Raw genomic sequence first — 14,575 nt, 5'->3', positions numbered from 1 at the left:
GCGGCTCCGCGCATTGTTGAACGGCACTTTAGTGTAACTTGTCGCACTTCTGGAAGATGTACATTTTATGTAAAGTACCACACACGTGCACGTACATGTATGTCGTTTTTGTGATTTTTTATTTATTTTAAACTTTGATTTGTTTTGAGATACCGGTACCAACTCAAGGCAATTCCGACTTGAGTCAAGTCCAGTATATTCGGGACAGCCCTAATAAATTTGGGGTCAACTTTTTTCCTGACGCTGTCCGACTGTTACATCTAACATCTATTATTTTATAAGTCTGATGCACTCCTTAATATAACCTTTTGTTTGATCAGTCACAGACAGTCAAAAAGATTTTCCCCTGCTATTCCTTTTACACTAGTCACCAGCAGTCACTGGTCACATCATATTATTTATAAGGCACCGTGACTAGTCACTCATATTCCATCCACAGACAAAAGCAAGTACAAGAGTGATTGTGAATAGAAAACTACCGGTACCTATTCAACAGATTTTTAAAAAATGTTCAAAGTCATTCATAATGGGTGCATTCATTTAGCTCACTCGGGTCGACATGGGTCAGCCCTGTGCCATTCGATTAGCTCTGACGTCATTCTCTGGGCTCACCCGGGTCAGCCACCACAGACCCTGCTTGTGAGCAGAGCCACTGGTGGAAATACGTCACACGCATGCATTGTTCATCCCCTAGAAATGGGCAAATATGGCGGCCGGCCAGCAGAAATGTCAAGTGGACCCAAAAATCAACTTTATTCAAAGTCTAAAGGTAATTTATTATTATGTTCATTGCGACTTTAGAGGTTACAATTCCAGCGTAACTTTTTTTGCGTTATGCAAAAAAATTGACTGAAAAGCAGTAAATCTCAAACGAAGACCCAGCACAAAATGAGTGTTTTGTTAGTGGCTACGGCCATGGCTATGAACATGAGGATCGTGATGTCCCACGGTTGAGCATTCGATTAGCCCGGCTGTTGTGGCTATAACCCCTCTGCTTATGTACTCGAACGCACCCAATGATACGTGTACATACTGGTACTTGAATGGTACATTACAGGAGAGGGTAAATGTCACACTTCGACTACTTTCATATATTTTTATATAATGACCCACACATGCGTTAACTCTCCTAATAGTTGCCAATCAAGAACTTACCGTACATGTTCATGCATGTACATTGTACACATGTCCTGTTTTTGTAAAATGATACATATTTTAGGTACTAAAAATAACTGTCAATCTTGTTTGTCAGTGTTATATGTACTTGTATGGCAAGGTATTCTGTTGTACATAAAATGAACATGTAGTTCTCATTCCATCAAGACTTGTGAAGATCAATATGATAGATAATATATTTTGGATATGGTAATATCATTGTTTACAAAGTACATTGTACATCCACTGGCGCTACTACACGTGTATACCCCCTGTACATGTACAGTACATGTACATCTTTTACATGTATACCCCCCTACATGTACATGTATCTATTACGGTACATGTACAAACGTACGTATTATGTAAGTTATGACAGCTGCTGTTAACGAAAATGGATTGACCAATATCGTAGAGTGTACACAGGCATGCAACTTTTCCTCGGATCAGCTGATTTCCTCTTTTTTGACTTCCCATGTGTGCCATTAAAAAATAGAAAAACACCGTACAAAGTCTGGGAAAAATTTGAATTTCCTCTTTTTTTGTGTGATTTCCCAGTTGCATGCCTGTGTACACATACAGGGCAGTCGTGTTGGTGTAGCGGTACACCCTCGCCTTCCACGGCTGTGACCTGGGTTCGAATCCTGCCTGGGCTGTGGATTGGGTTTTCAGTCCCTACTTGATTCCGTGGGTTTTCCCCAGAATATTCCTCGGGGGTTTTTCCGTAACCTCTAAAACTGTAATTTCTTCTCAATGTCTCCTCTACAGGCTTGCGAGCTGCAGTGCCTAGGGCGATTTGAGGAATCCTTGGTTTAATTTAATACCAGAAATTAAATAATGTTCACAAATACCTAAGACAGTTTACCCATTCCTATTGGTCGAGAGCCTGTCACATGCCCGGTCATAAACAGATAGGGCGGCTAGTGTTAAACACTTTTCCAGTATCACATGAAATTTGGACTCCTGTGAAGTCTGGTCCCTTTTACCCTTTTTTTGGTTTACCAGCCATGATGTTTCCCCCTAAAACGTTGACTACATACATGTACATATACATGTACCTGTGCATTGTACATCAGATAATGAGTACGCATAGATCTGCTTTGGAAGCAAGATGTAACAGTGCATGTAGTCTGGACTACGGTAGCTGTTGTCTTCTGCTGTGTTGTACCCTTGTAGATGACAGAATTTATTTATTTATTTATTTATTTTATTTCTTATTTACCCTGGGGAAACCTCTCAGTGGTACACTGTTTTCCAGAGGTGCCCAGCAATTATACAGAACAATTCATTTAAAACTACAATTACAGAAAACACTAAAAAATAGTAAATAGTAAAATATGGGTACATAAAAACACTTAAAATATATAAAAAATAATCATGGACCATTCAGTAAAAACAAACAAAAAACAGATACACACACCCAAAAAAATTGCACTGAAAAAAACAAAACAAAAGCACCTATGCACTGCATAAAACTCTGCGTGAATAATATTAAATCTTGCGCATAAATTGTCTGCATGATGAGCAGTTCTCAAAAAGCTGCAAGCAACCAAAAAGAGAGGCCAAGTAGTTTGCCCCATTATGACAGGCGCATTATCGATGGGTACTGCACTAGTACATTAAAAAGGCAGGTTTTTGTATCGTGCTTTTAAAGCTGGCAAGAGTAGCAGCCAAAGGGCATGGTTGGGCGTTGAATGAATAAGCTCCATGAACCACAAATTTCCGTTTACCTGATTTAGATTTACTGAATGGGGGAACAAGGTTGCCTTGAGAACCAGGGCCCAATTTCATATAGCTGCTTAACCAGCTTAAGCAGAAAATTTGCTTAAGCACGAAAAAACCTTGCTTAGTAAAATTAGGTTACCGGCCAAAACTCCATGTGATGTACATTGCTTGTGACTGGTATTTAGCTGTTGTTTACTTAGCATAACAATCGCATGGAGTTTTGGCCGGTAACCTGCTTTTATTAAGCAAGACGTTTTTGTGCTGAAGCAAATTTTGTGCTTAAGCAGCTCTATGAAATTGGCCCCAGACCTAGTGTTATGTGTGTGAGCATTCATGGTACGAGTGAAACAGTTGCATAGTTGGGGTGGCAATTTCGAGGTAAGACTCTTGTAGACAAGTGTATTCAAGTGAAAAGTACGCCTTTCTTCTAAAATATTCCACCTCAGACAATGTCAGAGTCGATAAAACAGAGTCTGTTGGGGATCTCCAGGGAATTAATTAGCATACATCCCATGTTTAATAAACGCCCGATTTAATCAATTCAAACTGAGACTGATACAAAGCAACCTTGAAATAAGCAATGTCAGCAGGTCTGTTGATGACTGTGCACACGAAATGTTTGTCTTTCTCCGAATTTAGGGTCCAAAGTGAGACACTGTTCCTGTCCCAGTGTAAGTGTTACGTCTGAACTTTGAAATTTGCCTTTCATCATGCATGACTTCAAACACTTTGGTCTTTTTGGGGGTAGGGAACTTTGCTAGTCATAATCACTCCGGAAGACTGCAATAAGGCATGCAAGGAGTGCATTCAAAACATGTTTGATTTGAAAATACATTCTGTGCCAAGTTGTCCTTGCAGTCAAAATCAATCAAGTGACTGTTTTCAATCAAATCAGAATTCCCAGCCCACAATAAAGCAGGATTGACTGCCTTGGACTGAGTAAAGCCTGGTTCATACTTCATGCGAAAGCGAATGCGAAGCGAATTTGGGGTCATGAAACATTGGCTGCGAAATTCGCCCGAGTTGAAATGTGTTCAACTTTTACGAATTTGCAGCGCGAATACTTGCCATGACGTCACAAGTTTGCGTTCGCTTTCGCGCTGAGTATGAACCGGGCTTAAGTAACTTGATTTGACTTGTTTTAACTTTTGGACCAAAAAATTATGAATGGGAATAAATACGTTCTTGGCAAGTACAAATGTATTAACCCTTATACAACTCCATCAAAATCCATCCCCCTATTTTGGTGGATTTAGGGGGACTGGTCCAGAAGGCCTGGCGCGACTTAATATTGATGGTGTATGATGGACTTGGGCCTAATGGCCTGAAGCAGTGCTAGGGGTATCCGATTGATTTTGCCTAGCTTCCTGTACTGCTAATGTAATGATAAAAGCCATGTGTAGCAAGTCGATGCATGTCAACCAGTGCGTCAGTGGTGGATTCCATTATGTCATGTACAGTTTTTTATTGGACGCACAGTGATTGATGGATTTTGATGGACTTGGTCCAGTGCCTTGGTCTAGTAAAAGATGTTGCCTGAACTTTCCTTTAAGTACAGTCGTTACATTCACATTTTGCTAGTCTAGGTACCGGTACGAGTTACAGTGCATATGATTTTGTCCAAGCTATTGGATCATGCAAGCTCGTTGACGTTCACTGACTCGGCATAAATGTCACAAATTTGACTTTCAGTGTGTAAAGATGCATTGTACGCTGCAATCTACATACATCTTGTAAAGGTCAGTGCAGTCAATTGACTGAAATCCAAATTATATACAAAGGCACCTTGAGAATTCACAATCTCCTGATCACTGAATAAAAGTAAATGCCAATGAATTGCAACCCCAAAAAAATACAGGTTCATTGCGATTCTGGTTGTTTTCCCATAAACACGGTCCCCTCTGAATAATAAGTAAGCGTGCATACGGTATTTTTGCAGCATGTGAACCTTCTCATTCATCCAAGTCTGTAAGTGCTGACTAGGTGTAGGCATGACTAGTTGCGATAAAAAGTTGTGACTAGTTGACTAGTCGCGACCGGTAACACATATATTTATTTATCCAGTAATACCTTTGTAGCAATACATCTAAAAAAGGTCTGCGGGTGTGCAATAAGCATTCTGGGCAGAAAAACAACAGCACCCGATTTCACGAAGCGCTGCGACGCGTCGCAACTCAAGTTACGACGTGTAACACGTCGCAACTCGCGACGCGTCGTATCTTCCATTTCACTACAGTTGCGATGTGTTGAACGCGTCGTAAATTCCTTGACAACGGCTTAAAACCAGTGTTGGAGCAAAGGCTTAAACCTTCAAGGCCAAGGCCAAGGCCAAGGCTTTGACCCTCAAGGCCAAGGCCAAGGCCAAGGCTTAGACCTTCAAGCCTCGAGGCCAAGGCCAAGGCTTAACCCTCAAGGCTAAGGCCAAGGCCAAGGCCCTGTTTTATAAAATGACCACTGATATAGAACTAATTATAGTCACATGACACATCATCACGAATCGCCCATTAAGAAGAACAACATGTCTTAAATTGCAATGAACACGCTCGCATACACCGTTTTATGACTGCATTAGATCTATTAAAGTATAAGTTCAGGTCTTCAATATGGTTTAACTAAAACAAAAAAAAAGAATTATTTCTATATTGACGCACAATTCTCCCGAGTGTAACAAAAGGGGGATCCAAGAAACTGATTTGGGAAATTTTTATTTGCTGGGCCAACATGGTCAGAAATATCAGCATTATCTAAAACAGATACATGCAAATCTTTAGCACTTATCAGGAAGACATACAACCAATCAGATCTGGGTCATTCCACCGGGTTGGGAAGCAGTGCATGTTACATCCATATATTTGGTTATACTATTAAAAGTATCAATGCATTCTAAACAATTGCTCAACATAATATGTGTCTTAGGGTGTTTCAATATTTGAGAAAGTTTGAAATCATTTGAAAGTACTTTGACAAAAATATGAGCAAAAATGTATTAATTCGGATGTAACATTGACACCGTTTCAATGTTACATCCAAAAATTCTTTTTTGGCCATTTTTTACACGTATGTAAAATGTGCCAAGCCTCCCTTCTGTTGTTTGCTAAGAGGATCCACTCTTTGTTGAGTTGTGGAAGTGCTGCCATCATATTGATCGCTCCAGGGTTCTTCCAAGCAGGCCTCTTGTTCCTCTCTTTCAATTGCATATTTACAACTGGACACCTAAGCACCAAGAACAACTTTTGTTTTGGTATAGTCAGGGTTCAAATATGGCAGAAACAATACCTCAAGTGTGGATGTAACAGTGTAAAAATCACTCAATGGAAGTGTGACATTTGGGGTTTACTCCGTGTAAATGTTACATCCACACAAACAAGCTATCATTTCTGCTCCATTTGATGTCTGACTACCATAACAAAAACTTTTCAAATTTGTGTTGCATCTATAGTAAGAAGTACGCAAAGTAAATTTGGGTAATATTTCGCAGAAATTTTTTAAAAAGATAACAAATGTCATATTTGGACGTAACACTGACAATGTCAATGTTACATCCAAAATGACATTTTTTGCTCATATTTTTGGCAAAATACATTGAAATGATTTCAAACTTTTTGCAGTAGTGAAACACCCAACAACAAATATTATGTAGAGCAACTGCTAGCAAGGCATTCATGCTTTTCTTAATATGGTCATATGTCACACTTTGTTCCCCAACCCGGTGGAATGACTCCTCTATTCCATAATTGTATGCAATTTAAGTGATCATCTCATTAGCCCCACAAGTGTACAGGGTATTTTTGCAGCAAATCTACTATAGTGGTAACAACATGTGATGCTATAAAAGTGGAAGTGTGTCCAACACACAAATCTACAAGGGGTTTCCCTCCTCCATGGTAATACGATTACAATGGTAACAGCAACATTTCGAACAGATTTATCTGGAAAATGCAAAAATCTATGGGCCTTGAAGAGCCTTGACTCAAAATTGCAAGGCCGTGATCCCTCAAGGCCAAGGCCAAGGCCAAGGCTTTTGCCCTCAAGCCTCGAGGCCAAGGCCAAGGCCCTAAAATCCAGCCTTAAGGCAGCCTTAAGGCCAAGGCCCAGCATCAAGGCACTACATCACTGCTAAAACACGTCGCAAGTTACGACGTGTCTAGTGGTCATCGCAAAATAAGAAGAGTCATTTCTAAGCCAGTTTTATGCCACAAACATTACATTAACGAGATTATAATACCGAGGCAATGTGTGTAAATAGAAAATTCATTGAATAATTATGAATTAGACCGGAATATTAGAGTTGAAATTTCAAAGTAGCTATACAGTCCAATGAGAGCTTGTTTTCCTTCAAAATTGCATCGCACGGCCGCCATTTTGTTTTACGTTTTAACAAATTTCAAGCTGAGATCCGACGACTCTTTGTTGAATATCAGACGACTATTTACTGTACGCTGACTAAAGACATAAAACAGTCACCGAGTTGTGCTATAAATACACCTACGACGCGTCGCACTAACGATGTGTTTAGTGAAATGGATCGCAGGACGCGTCGCAGCTGCGATGCATCGTAAGTTATGAAGAGTTTGATGAAATCGGGTGCAGGCACATCATCAGGTTAAAGTGCAGCACAGTCATGACAGTACTGTGTCACGCCAGTTCAGGTGGTACGTTATGATAAAGCTGGGCGAACTAAACCCGGCCAATTACCGGCTTGATTTCAAGTCTAATGAGTCGCACTAGTCGCATTAGTCGCACACGTCTACATGTAGTAATGACCTCCAGGTTTTTATCGCTACCCTGGACATTCTTTTATTAATTCAGGTTGCTGTAGCAACATATTTATGCAAGCTGGACTATTGTTTGTTTTGCTTCTCAAAATAGCTGAAACTACAAAATACAGTTCAGTTCTTAAATATTTAACCATCCTCAGTTTGACTTCATTAATTTTTGACAGGTTCACGCTGTGTTTAGAGCTATCAATAAGTTACATTTTATATTTCATCAAAACGCTCAAATTTTAATGACTACAGTTTCAAGTTTCACAGAGCTACAACTGTAAGTGCTAAAGATTGCAGAGTACAGAAAATGTACCGGTACTTGCTTAGCCAGTATTTGTTCACATGTACCAGTAGCTGTTTGGGAGGAAATTGAAAGTAAAGTGCTTATTCTAAGAAACAATTTAAATTTGGTATCCATGATGTTCGCACATGTACAATGTACGTTTGTCTCCACTTTTCTTCTTTTCTTTTGCAATATATTAATGAAGAACACCTACTGATGACACATTATAAAACAACTACATGTAGAGGAACCACTTAAAAAGGATCGCTGACTATAGATGTACATACCGGTATCCATGCACCCCATCTACAGATGTGGCAAACATAAGAAACGTTCAAGTTCTATAAATACATGTATACCTACCGTAACTTCATGGAAAGACAATTAAAGGTACCGTACATGTGCTTTTGCTGTGATTTTCAGATATGGATGGATTTGGGGGTTATAGTATCTATTTTATAGCAAATATTACAATGACCTGTTTAAAGTTTTGTGTTCGTAGATGTTGGAAAACCAAGAAAAAGATGCTGTTCATGTGATCTGGTTCCTTGACCCTACTTCAGACGAAATAAAAGCAATTTAATTATAGACGCCAGGGAATTGTCAGGTCAGGGACAATACTAGCTGGCTTGCAACCGTTCAAGGATGTGTAGCCGATTGAAAACAAAATGTAGACTAAATTTGGTTAATTTGGGGTAGTATTAGAAAAATTTGGGGTAGTATTAGAAAAACAGTATTGTAAGCAAATAAAGTGGAATTATTGTATCAATTTCCAACGATGGTCAGCCGACCATCGTTGGAAATTGATACAATAATTCTACTTTTCTTGACAATGACAGCACACCAGGTGCCATGATTTCACAGGATGGTTGAGACTACATGTAATAGTCACTTACAGTCAAGTAGGGTATTTCATAATAATTTTATAGTTGTGTTTTCCGATGTTTGCAAATGTTGTGTATTGCCTTTAACTGGAAAAATGACATCAGGCCATTTAATATGAACACACTGTCTACCAGTACACCGGTACGCCACACAGGAAGATCAATTCTAACATACACCTGTTTTAGCCACAAGTGTAACTGGATTACTGGAATTTTGATTTGGGGAAGTTCACTGGAAAAGGGAGTCAACATTTTGACCTTCGTATGTTTAAGGATCAGGTGTGACAGAACAGCACGCTCACCCTTTCCTCAACTTACTGGTACGTGTTAGTGGCAGGCAGCCGCTCATAGTACAGGTCATTGGGGCAGCCGTTCATACAGGTAGTAGTCAGGCAGATCATCGGGGTATTGTACGCAAGAATTTAGCTATCCAGTAAGTAAAGTTACAGATGTACATTCAGGCCTTTTTAAATTATGCAGATTCTTGTGTCTGTTTTATTTGTGTGCTTCTGCATTTGATTGGACCTTTAAAGTTGAGTTGGTCAATGGGCAAACAATAGGGTTGTCCATTTTCGAGTAATGTAGTATTTCGTCGTGTCCGTGCAACAAGGTTTTATCTCCTAAAATAGCAATGCCGTCATGTACGTGTAACGCGAGTTGTAGAATGTCAAAAAGTCGTATCTCGCTTAAAATATCCAGATGCACACACAAAGTCAATGGACGTCAAGATACGTGAGATACGATGTTGTTGCACAGAACGTATTCGCGCGAGATACGACTTTGTTGCAGAATCGAGTTACGACCTTGTTGCACTGAAATGACGATTTGATTATTTGAAACTGAAAGTCGAGATATGCAAGATACGACGTTGTTGCACAGAGCGTATTCGCGCAAGATATGACTTTGTTGCAGAATCGTGTTACGACCTCGTCTTATTGAAACGAGGATTTGGTTATTGAAACTGCACTTGACCGAATATTCGAAACTTGACAATTAAGTTTTACACACGCCAGCTGCAGCTGCTTTCCTCACTGGTCAAAACTTGCAAACAAAGCACGCCGGTTTAAATTTGCATGCAGCGATGGCTATGGGTCGCTGGAGTGTTTTGCAATTGCATTACATAACTGTCCAGGCCGGGACTTTACCCTGTAACAAAAATGGGACCAAAGTGTCGACAAGAAAGTTACCAAAGTTGCTGACTCTACTTCAGTCAAATTTTGAACCTGTCATTCCATTGAGGTTTGACTTATCAAGATTTCACATGAACCTACATGTACAGGTAGTGGTCACGTACATGTGTATGTGTGCTCTTGTATTGTATTACACTCGAGGACAGACAACAAAAGGAGCACAAAGGGGCCTTTGATCTTCAGACGACGGTGCCTATTGTTAAAACCGGTCCTCGATCGTACGGTTATGTCTTGGGAAAGTGTTATATTAGAGGGACAAAGGGAAACACAATAGGTTGTCCTCAGGCGTATAGTGAAACACGACTGGGTGTTTATGAGAGTGTGTCTGGCTGTTTTTTCATAACCTTGGCCATGATGAACAACTAATTACATTTGGTTAAAGGTCTTAAGGACTGATATTGATGGGATGATATCGATGACACTAAGGCCTGGTATTCTTGAGGCCAATTACATGTACATGTAGGCCTGGAATCGGAGGTCCATGCATTCACCAAGACCTCAAGATCCTGTTGTATGTGTTGATGTATGTATACATGTACATATAATGGGCCTTATTCACGAGTCGGCCATATTGACTTGAAAGTGAGGTAAAGTCTTAATTTTTGGAACTGCAGCGAAGAGAAATGAAAGCACTAGTTAATTCCTAATTAATTCCAGTCTGCTTCAGTGAATAATTTTAAATTTGTAATTGAAAATGCCCTAATGTTTAAAGCCAGATGAAAAAAACAAGACATTAAAATAATGCTGCATGCCGTAAGGAATATCTTTGTGTTTTCATAAAATGTTCTTGTCAATTTCCCCTTATCAAGGAAAGAAATGCAAGTGCATCCTCAACACTTAAGTGATGGTCAGAACAATTTTTGCTGGTCAGTCATGGCTTGGGCCATGGTCAGTCCATGGCCACTCAGATGCTGTATAAGTCCTTGTCTAATGCAGCAATTGAATTAAATAGTGAAAACAGTGAGGACTTTTTACCTGGCATGACTGTGCATAGTACACGTACGTGTAGGCACAGTTTATACATGTACCATAATACATTACACATTATGCAAAGTACATTGTGTACATGTACATGTAATGTCCGCTTATACAACATGTACATGTTCAACAGTGGCATGCACTGTACATGTACATGTGGAGGATTTGTTTGTACATGTATGTACACAGGAATGTGCAGTATGCGTCGCTGGGAAAAAAGGAATCATGTAATGATGGTGATAATAAATTATGCAGTCCCATAAATCTTAAATTGGTGATTTTTTTTTTTTACTTTTTTTTTTGCAGTGTTATGGTTTGGACCGTATTTCAAAAATACTTTACATGTATATACAGTGCCGGACAAATATTTGTTTGATACCGAGTGATACCGAATGTTGTTAATTTAATGAAATACAAACAACCTCGGTGAAGAATTTGATTACCACGATGTATCCTTGTACCGTAAATGTGGTTACATGTATGTGTGCAAAAGCCCTTAAAAAAAGTGACAGAAATAGATTGGCCAGATAATTGTCTAAATTCCTTGAAGTCACATGATCTAGATTTAAGTACAAATTGTGGTTACAAATACTAGTAACTGTGCAAGGCCTTTGAAGTTCTACCCATGTTGCATACCGTATTTGCAGTTTCCCTGATTGCACTGTGTCTTAAATTATATTTTGATGACATACATAACAGAAAAGTACCGGGCAATAACGGATGTATACTGCAATATTTGTGAGAGTAAACCACCGTAGACCCTCAAAATCCTATACCACACAAGCCTAATTAACGTGGAGAAATTGCACTGATGCAACACTGATTCAGCACATGTGGGAGGCAATTCTGAGAAAATGAGACAGATTTGGGCAAAGGTCAAAATGCGGGTTTGCAAGTATTTGGAAAGAGAATGAAAATCTCCTTACAATACTGTTTGTTGCACTTCAATCGGACATTCCGTTGACAAGCTACCGTACCAGTATGACTGTTTAAAGTTGGCATTTATCGACATTATGTCAAAAAAAGTAAAATACTGATACAAGTACATAGGCCCTATATGTAGAAAAACGTTAATATTTTCCAGTTTTGTATTTGTGAAAATGTAAAATGTGAATTGTTTTCCATTAAAACCACTTTTATTCAATGATTTTTAAACTATTTATTTAAAAATATGTGTAGTAGACATATCAAAGATTACCGGTACAAATATCAATACATCTGAAAATCGAAAAAAAGAATCGCCCCTGTTTGGTTTTTGCATTTTTTTCCAATAAGGCCTGTGCCTATTTCCGTCTCATTTTGCCAGAACACCTCGCATACATACATGAACATGACCAATGACAGACAAAACCATGGAATGCCAAAGCCGCCTTCTATGGTTCACTTTCATTCCATTCCGCAATTTCATCATTTCATTTGGCAATTTTATCGTTCCATTCCAATGAAAATGCCGAATGAAATGATGATTGATGAAATTGCCAAATGAAATAATGGAATTGATTTATAAATAAAATGATGAAATTGCCGAATGAAATAATGGAATTGATGAATAAAATGATGAAATTGCCAAATGAAATAATGGAATTGATGAATAAAATGATAAAATTGGCAAATGGAATCAAAGTGAACAAGAGAAGGCGGCTTTGGCGTTCCACACAAAAATGCTTTCCCCAATTTCTTCCTTTCGAATTTGGTATGAGAATCGATGAGAGTTGTTATTTATTTTTGGTTCTCCGGATTCTCCGCAGGCTGGGGTAGGCTTTGATGATGCAGCGGCCTCCGTGCCATGCCCGGAAAAACCACAGAGTGTTATGTCTGAACTCGGCCTCTCTGGAATGTGAACCATCTTTGCTTCCACGACTAGTTACCAGCGATGACAACTTCCAGCCCGATAAATCAACCCCCAGCAAATTTAGCACCGTAGGTAAGTGTGGACATCAATAATTCATTGCATGTACCGGTTCATAACATGCACGCATTATTTAATAGAGGGGCCGAATTTCATGAAAAATCAGGGCCAGTTCCTTTTAAAATTTAGTGGACCGGGACACATTTTACAAGACCAACACAATAACGACGAAATGGAAGTTCGTGGAAAAAGATACCAGACACAGGATTGCCAAACATGCTTGGATAGTTGGAAAAAAAAATTTAATTTGCAAATTTGTTTTTGGTGCTGATTTAATGAAATATTCAATTATTTTCATTGAGAAGTTATAGAGCTGTTTAAAGTTAGTACTGGTATATTTGTCGATATGTCAAAAAAGAAAAATACTGAGAAAAGGCCCTTAACCCTAATGTACCTACGGTACATGTATGTGAATCCATCAAAATCCACACCCCTGTTTTGGAGGATTTCAGCGGAATCAGGATACCTCCATATTGAAAAAGTTGGGGGATTTCGATGGATTCAGGACAGTAAGCCTAGCAGTACTGCAGGATTTTGATGGAATCAGGATACCTCCATATTGAGAAGTTGGGGGACTTTGATGGATTCAGGATCTCAACAGATTTACTCCCGGCTAACTTTAGGATTCTGATGGACTCACTGGCCACCAACATTTTTTTGCATGGCAAAATTGATAGATTTTGGGCGGTTTCAGGATACTTTCTAGTAAAAATACCCAAGGGGTTAGGGTTAAAGTTTTGAGTTCAGTAATTTTGGAAATGAAAGATGCGATCTCCAGTGTACTGAATCTTGACACATTTTCAGCAGACCATATTACATATACGAGAAATTACAGCTACTGTACATGTACCTGTAAGAACAAAATCCCATACTGACTTTGAAATAATTTCCATAAAAATTGTACATGTACCTTACAAGTAAGTACAACTTGTGTACTAAATCTGGAGACTTCCCTGGTTTGATCATCGTAAGAATAAAATAAAAATTAAAATCAAAATCATTTCTACATAAAATGTAAAGTGATGTACTCCCCTCATACATTGTACGTACATTGTATACTGCACATGGTTTTCCAATCAGATACTCATGTTGAGTGAGATACAAATTTATGATAACTAATACTTCACATCTGCACCATCGCAAATTGCCATGGAAACAAGCCGAAAATACAAATGATAGCACAGCTAGCTCTGCAAGACGCCTCAAGATATAAGATTTGTCCATGAAGATGTGCATTGTACGCGGTTTAAACGATATAGTGGGTTCTTCAGATGATCTGTTCAGATACCTGTACAAGTTATTTTTACACAACAAGTTATTTAATACACAAGTGGATTCCGGAGTATTCCCATGCCCATTTGAAGAAGATGTGCCTGACAATTTTCTGGAGCGAGTGGAGGTTGAGGGATCTTAGGCCCCCCAAAAAAGTCTCTGGTTTCTGGTATGGAGCTTGCCCAAAAAGTGGTGCGGCGATGCGGCTTTTTTTTTTTTTAACCTGGTTTTTTTTGCTTCAAATGTCGGCTGATGACTGCAAATGGTGCCCTACTAAACTTAGTGCAAATATTATGGGAGACCAGAGAGGCCACATAAAGCTTATTCTCGATCATAACCCCATCTAAAAACAAGTTAAAATTGTGCAGCAGCAGGATTCCAGTCAATTCAGTGAGTTTGGCGGTTTTGAGACA

General features: G+C 39.1%; 2 protein-coding genes across 5 annotated transcripts in view; one reads left to right on the top strand and one right to left on the bottom strand.

The window, feature by feature from the left end:
- The window catches only part of LOC119742836, a 33,068-nt gene extending 23,854 nt beyond the window's left edge, over positions 1 to 9,214 (bottom strand). Inside the window, exons 1-2 of the mRNA XM_038219035.1 lie at positions 9,132 to 9,214; positions 8,217 to 8,235 (exon numbers count right to left, since the gene is read on the bottom strand). Of these exons, the coding sequence (XP_038074963.1) occupies positions 8,217 to 8,235; positions 9,132 to 9,214 (102 nt within the window). The remainder of the gene's footprint in view (positions 1 to 8,216; positions 8,236 to 9,131) is intronic.
- The window catches only part of LOC119743031, a 53,274-nt gene that overhangs the window by 11,443 nt on the left and 27,256 nt on the right, over positions 1 to 14,575 (top strand). For 3 of the 4 annotated variants that reach the window (XM_038219346.1, XM_038219347.1, XM_038219348.1), the window contains exon 2: positions 12,730 to 12,905. In XM_038219346.1, coding sequence (XP_038075274.1) covers positions 12,746 to 12,905 — 160 coding nt within the window. In that variant the 5' untranslated portion in view covers positions 12,730 to 12,745. Of the gene's footprint in view, positions 1 to 12,729; positions 12,906 to 14,575 lie in introns of those variants that run through there. The other variant, XM_038219349.1, reaches the window with a different exon arrangement.

Source organism: Patiria miniata, unplaced genomic scaffold (assembly GCF_015706575.1).
Source record: "Patiria miniata isolate m_02_andy unplaced genomic scaffold, ASM1570657v1 HiC_scaffold_6, whole genome shotgun sequence".
NCBI classification, from domain to species: Eukaryota; Metazoa; Echinodermata; class Asteroidea; order Valvatida; family Asterinidae; genus Patiria; species Patiria miniata.
The sequence above is the reverse complement of the archived record's forward strand: the minus strand, read 5'-3'. Positions and strand labels throughout refer to the sequence as shown.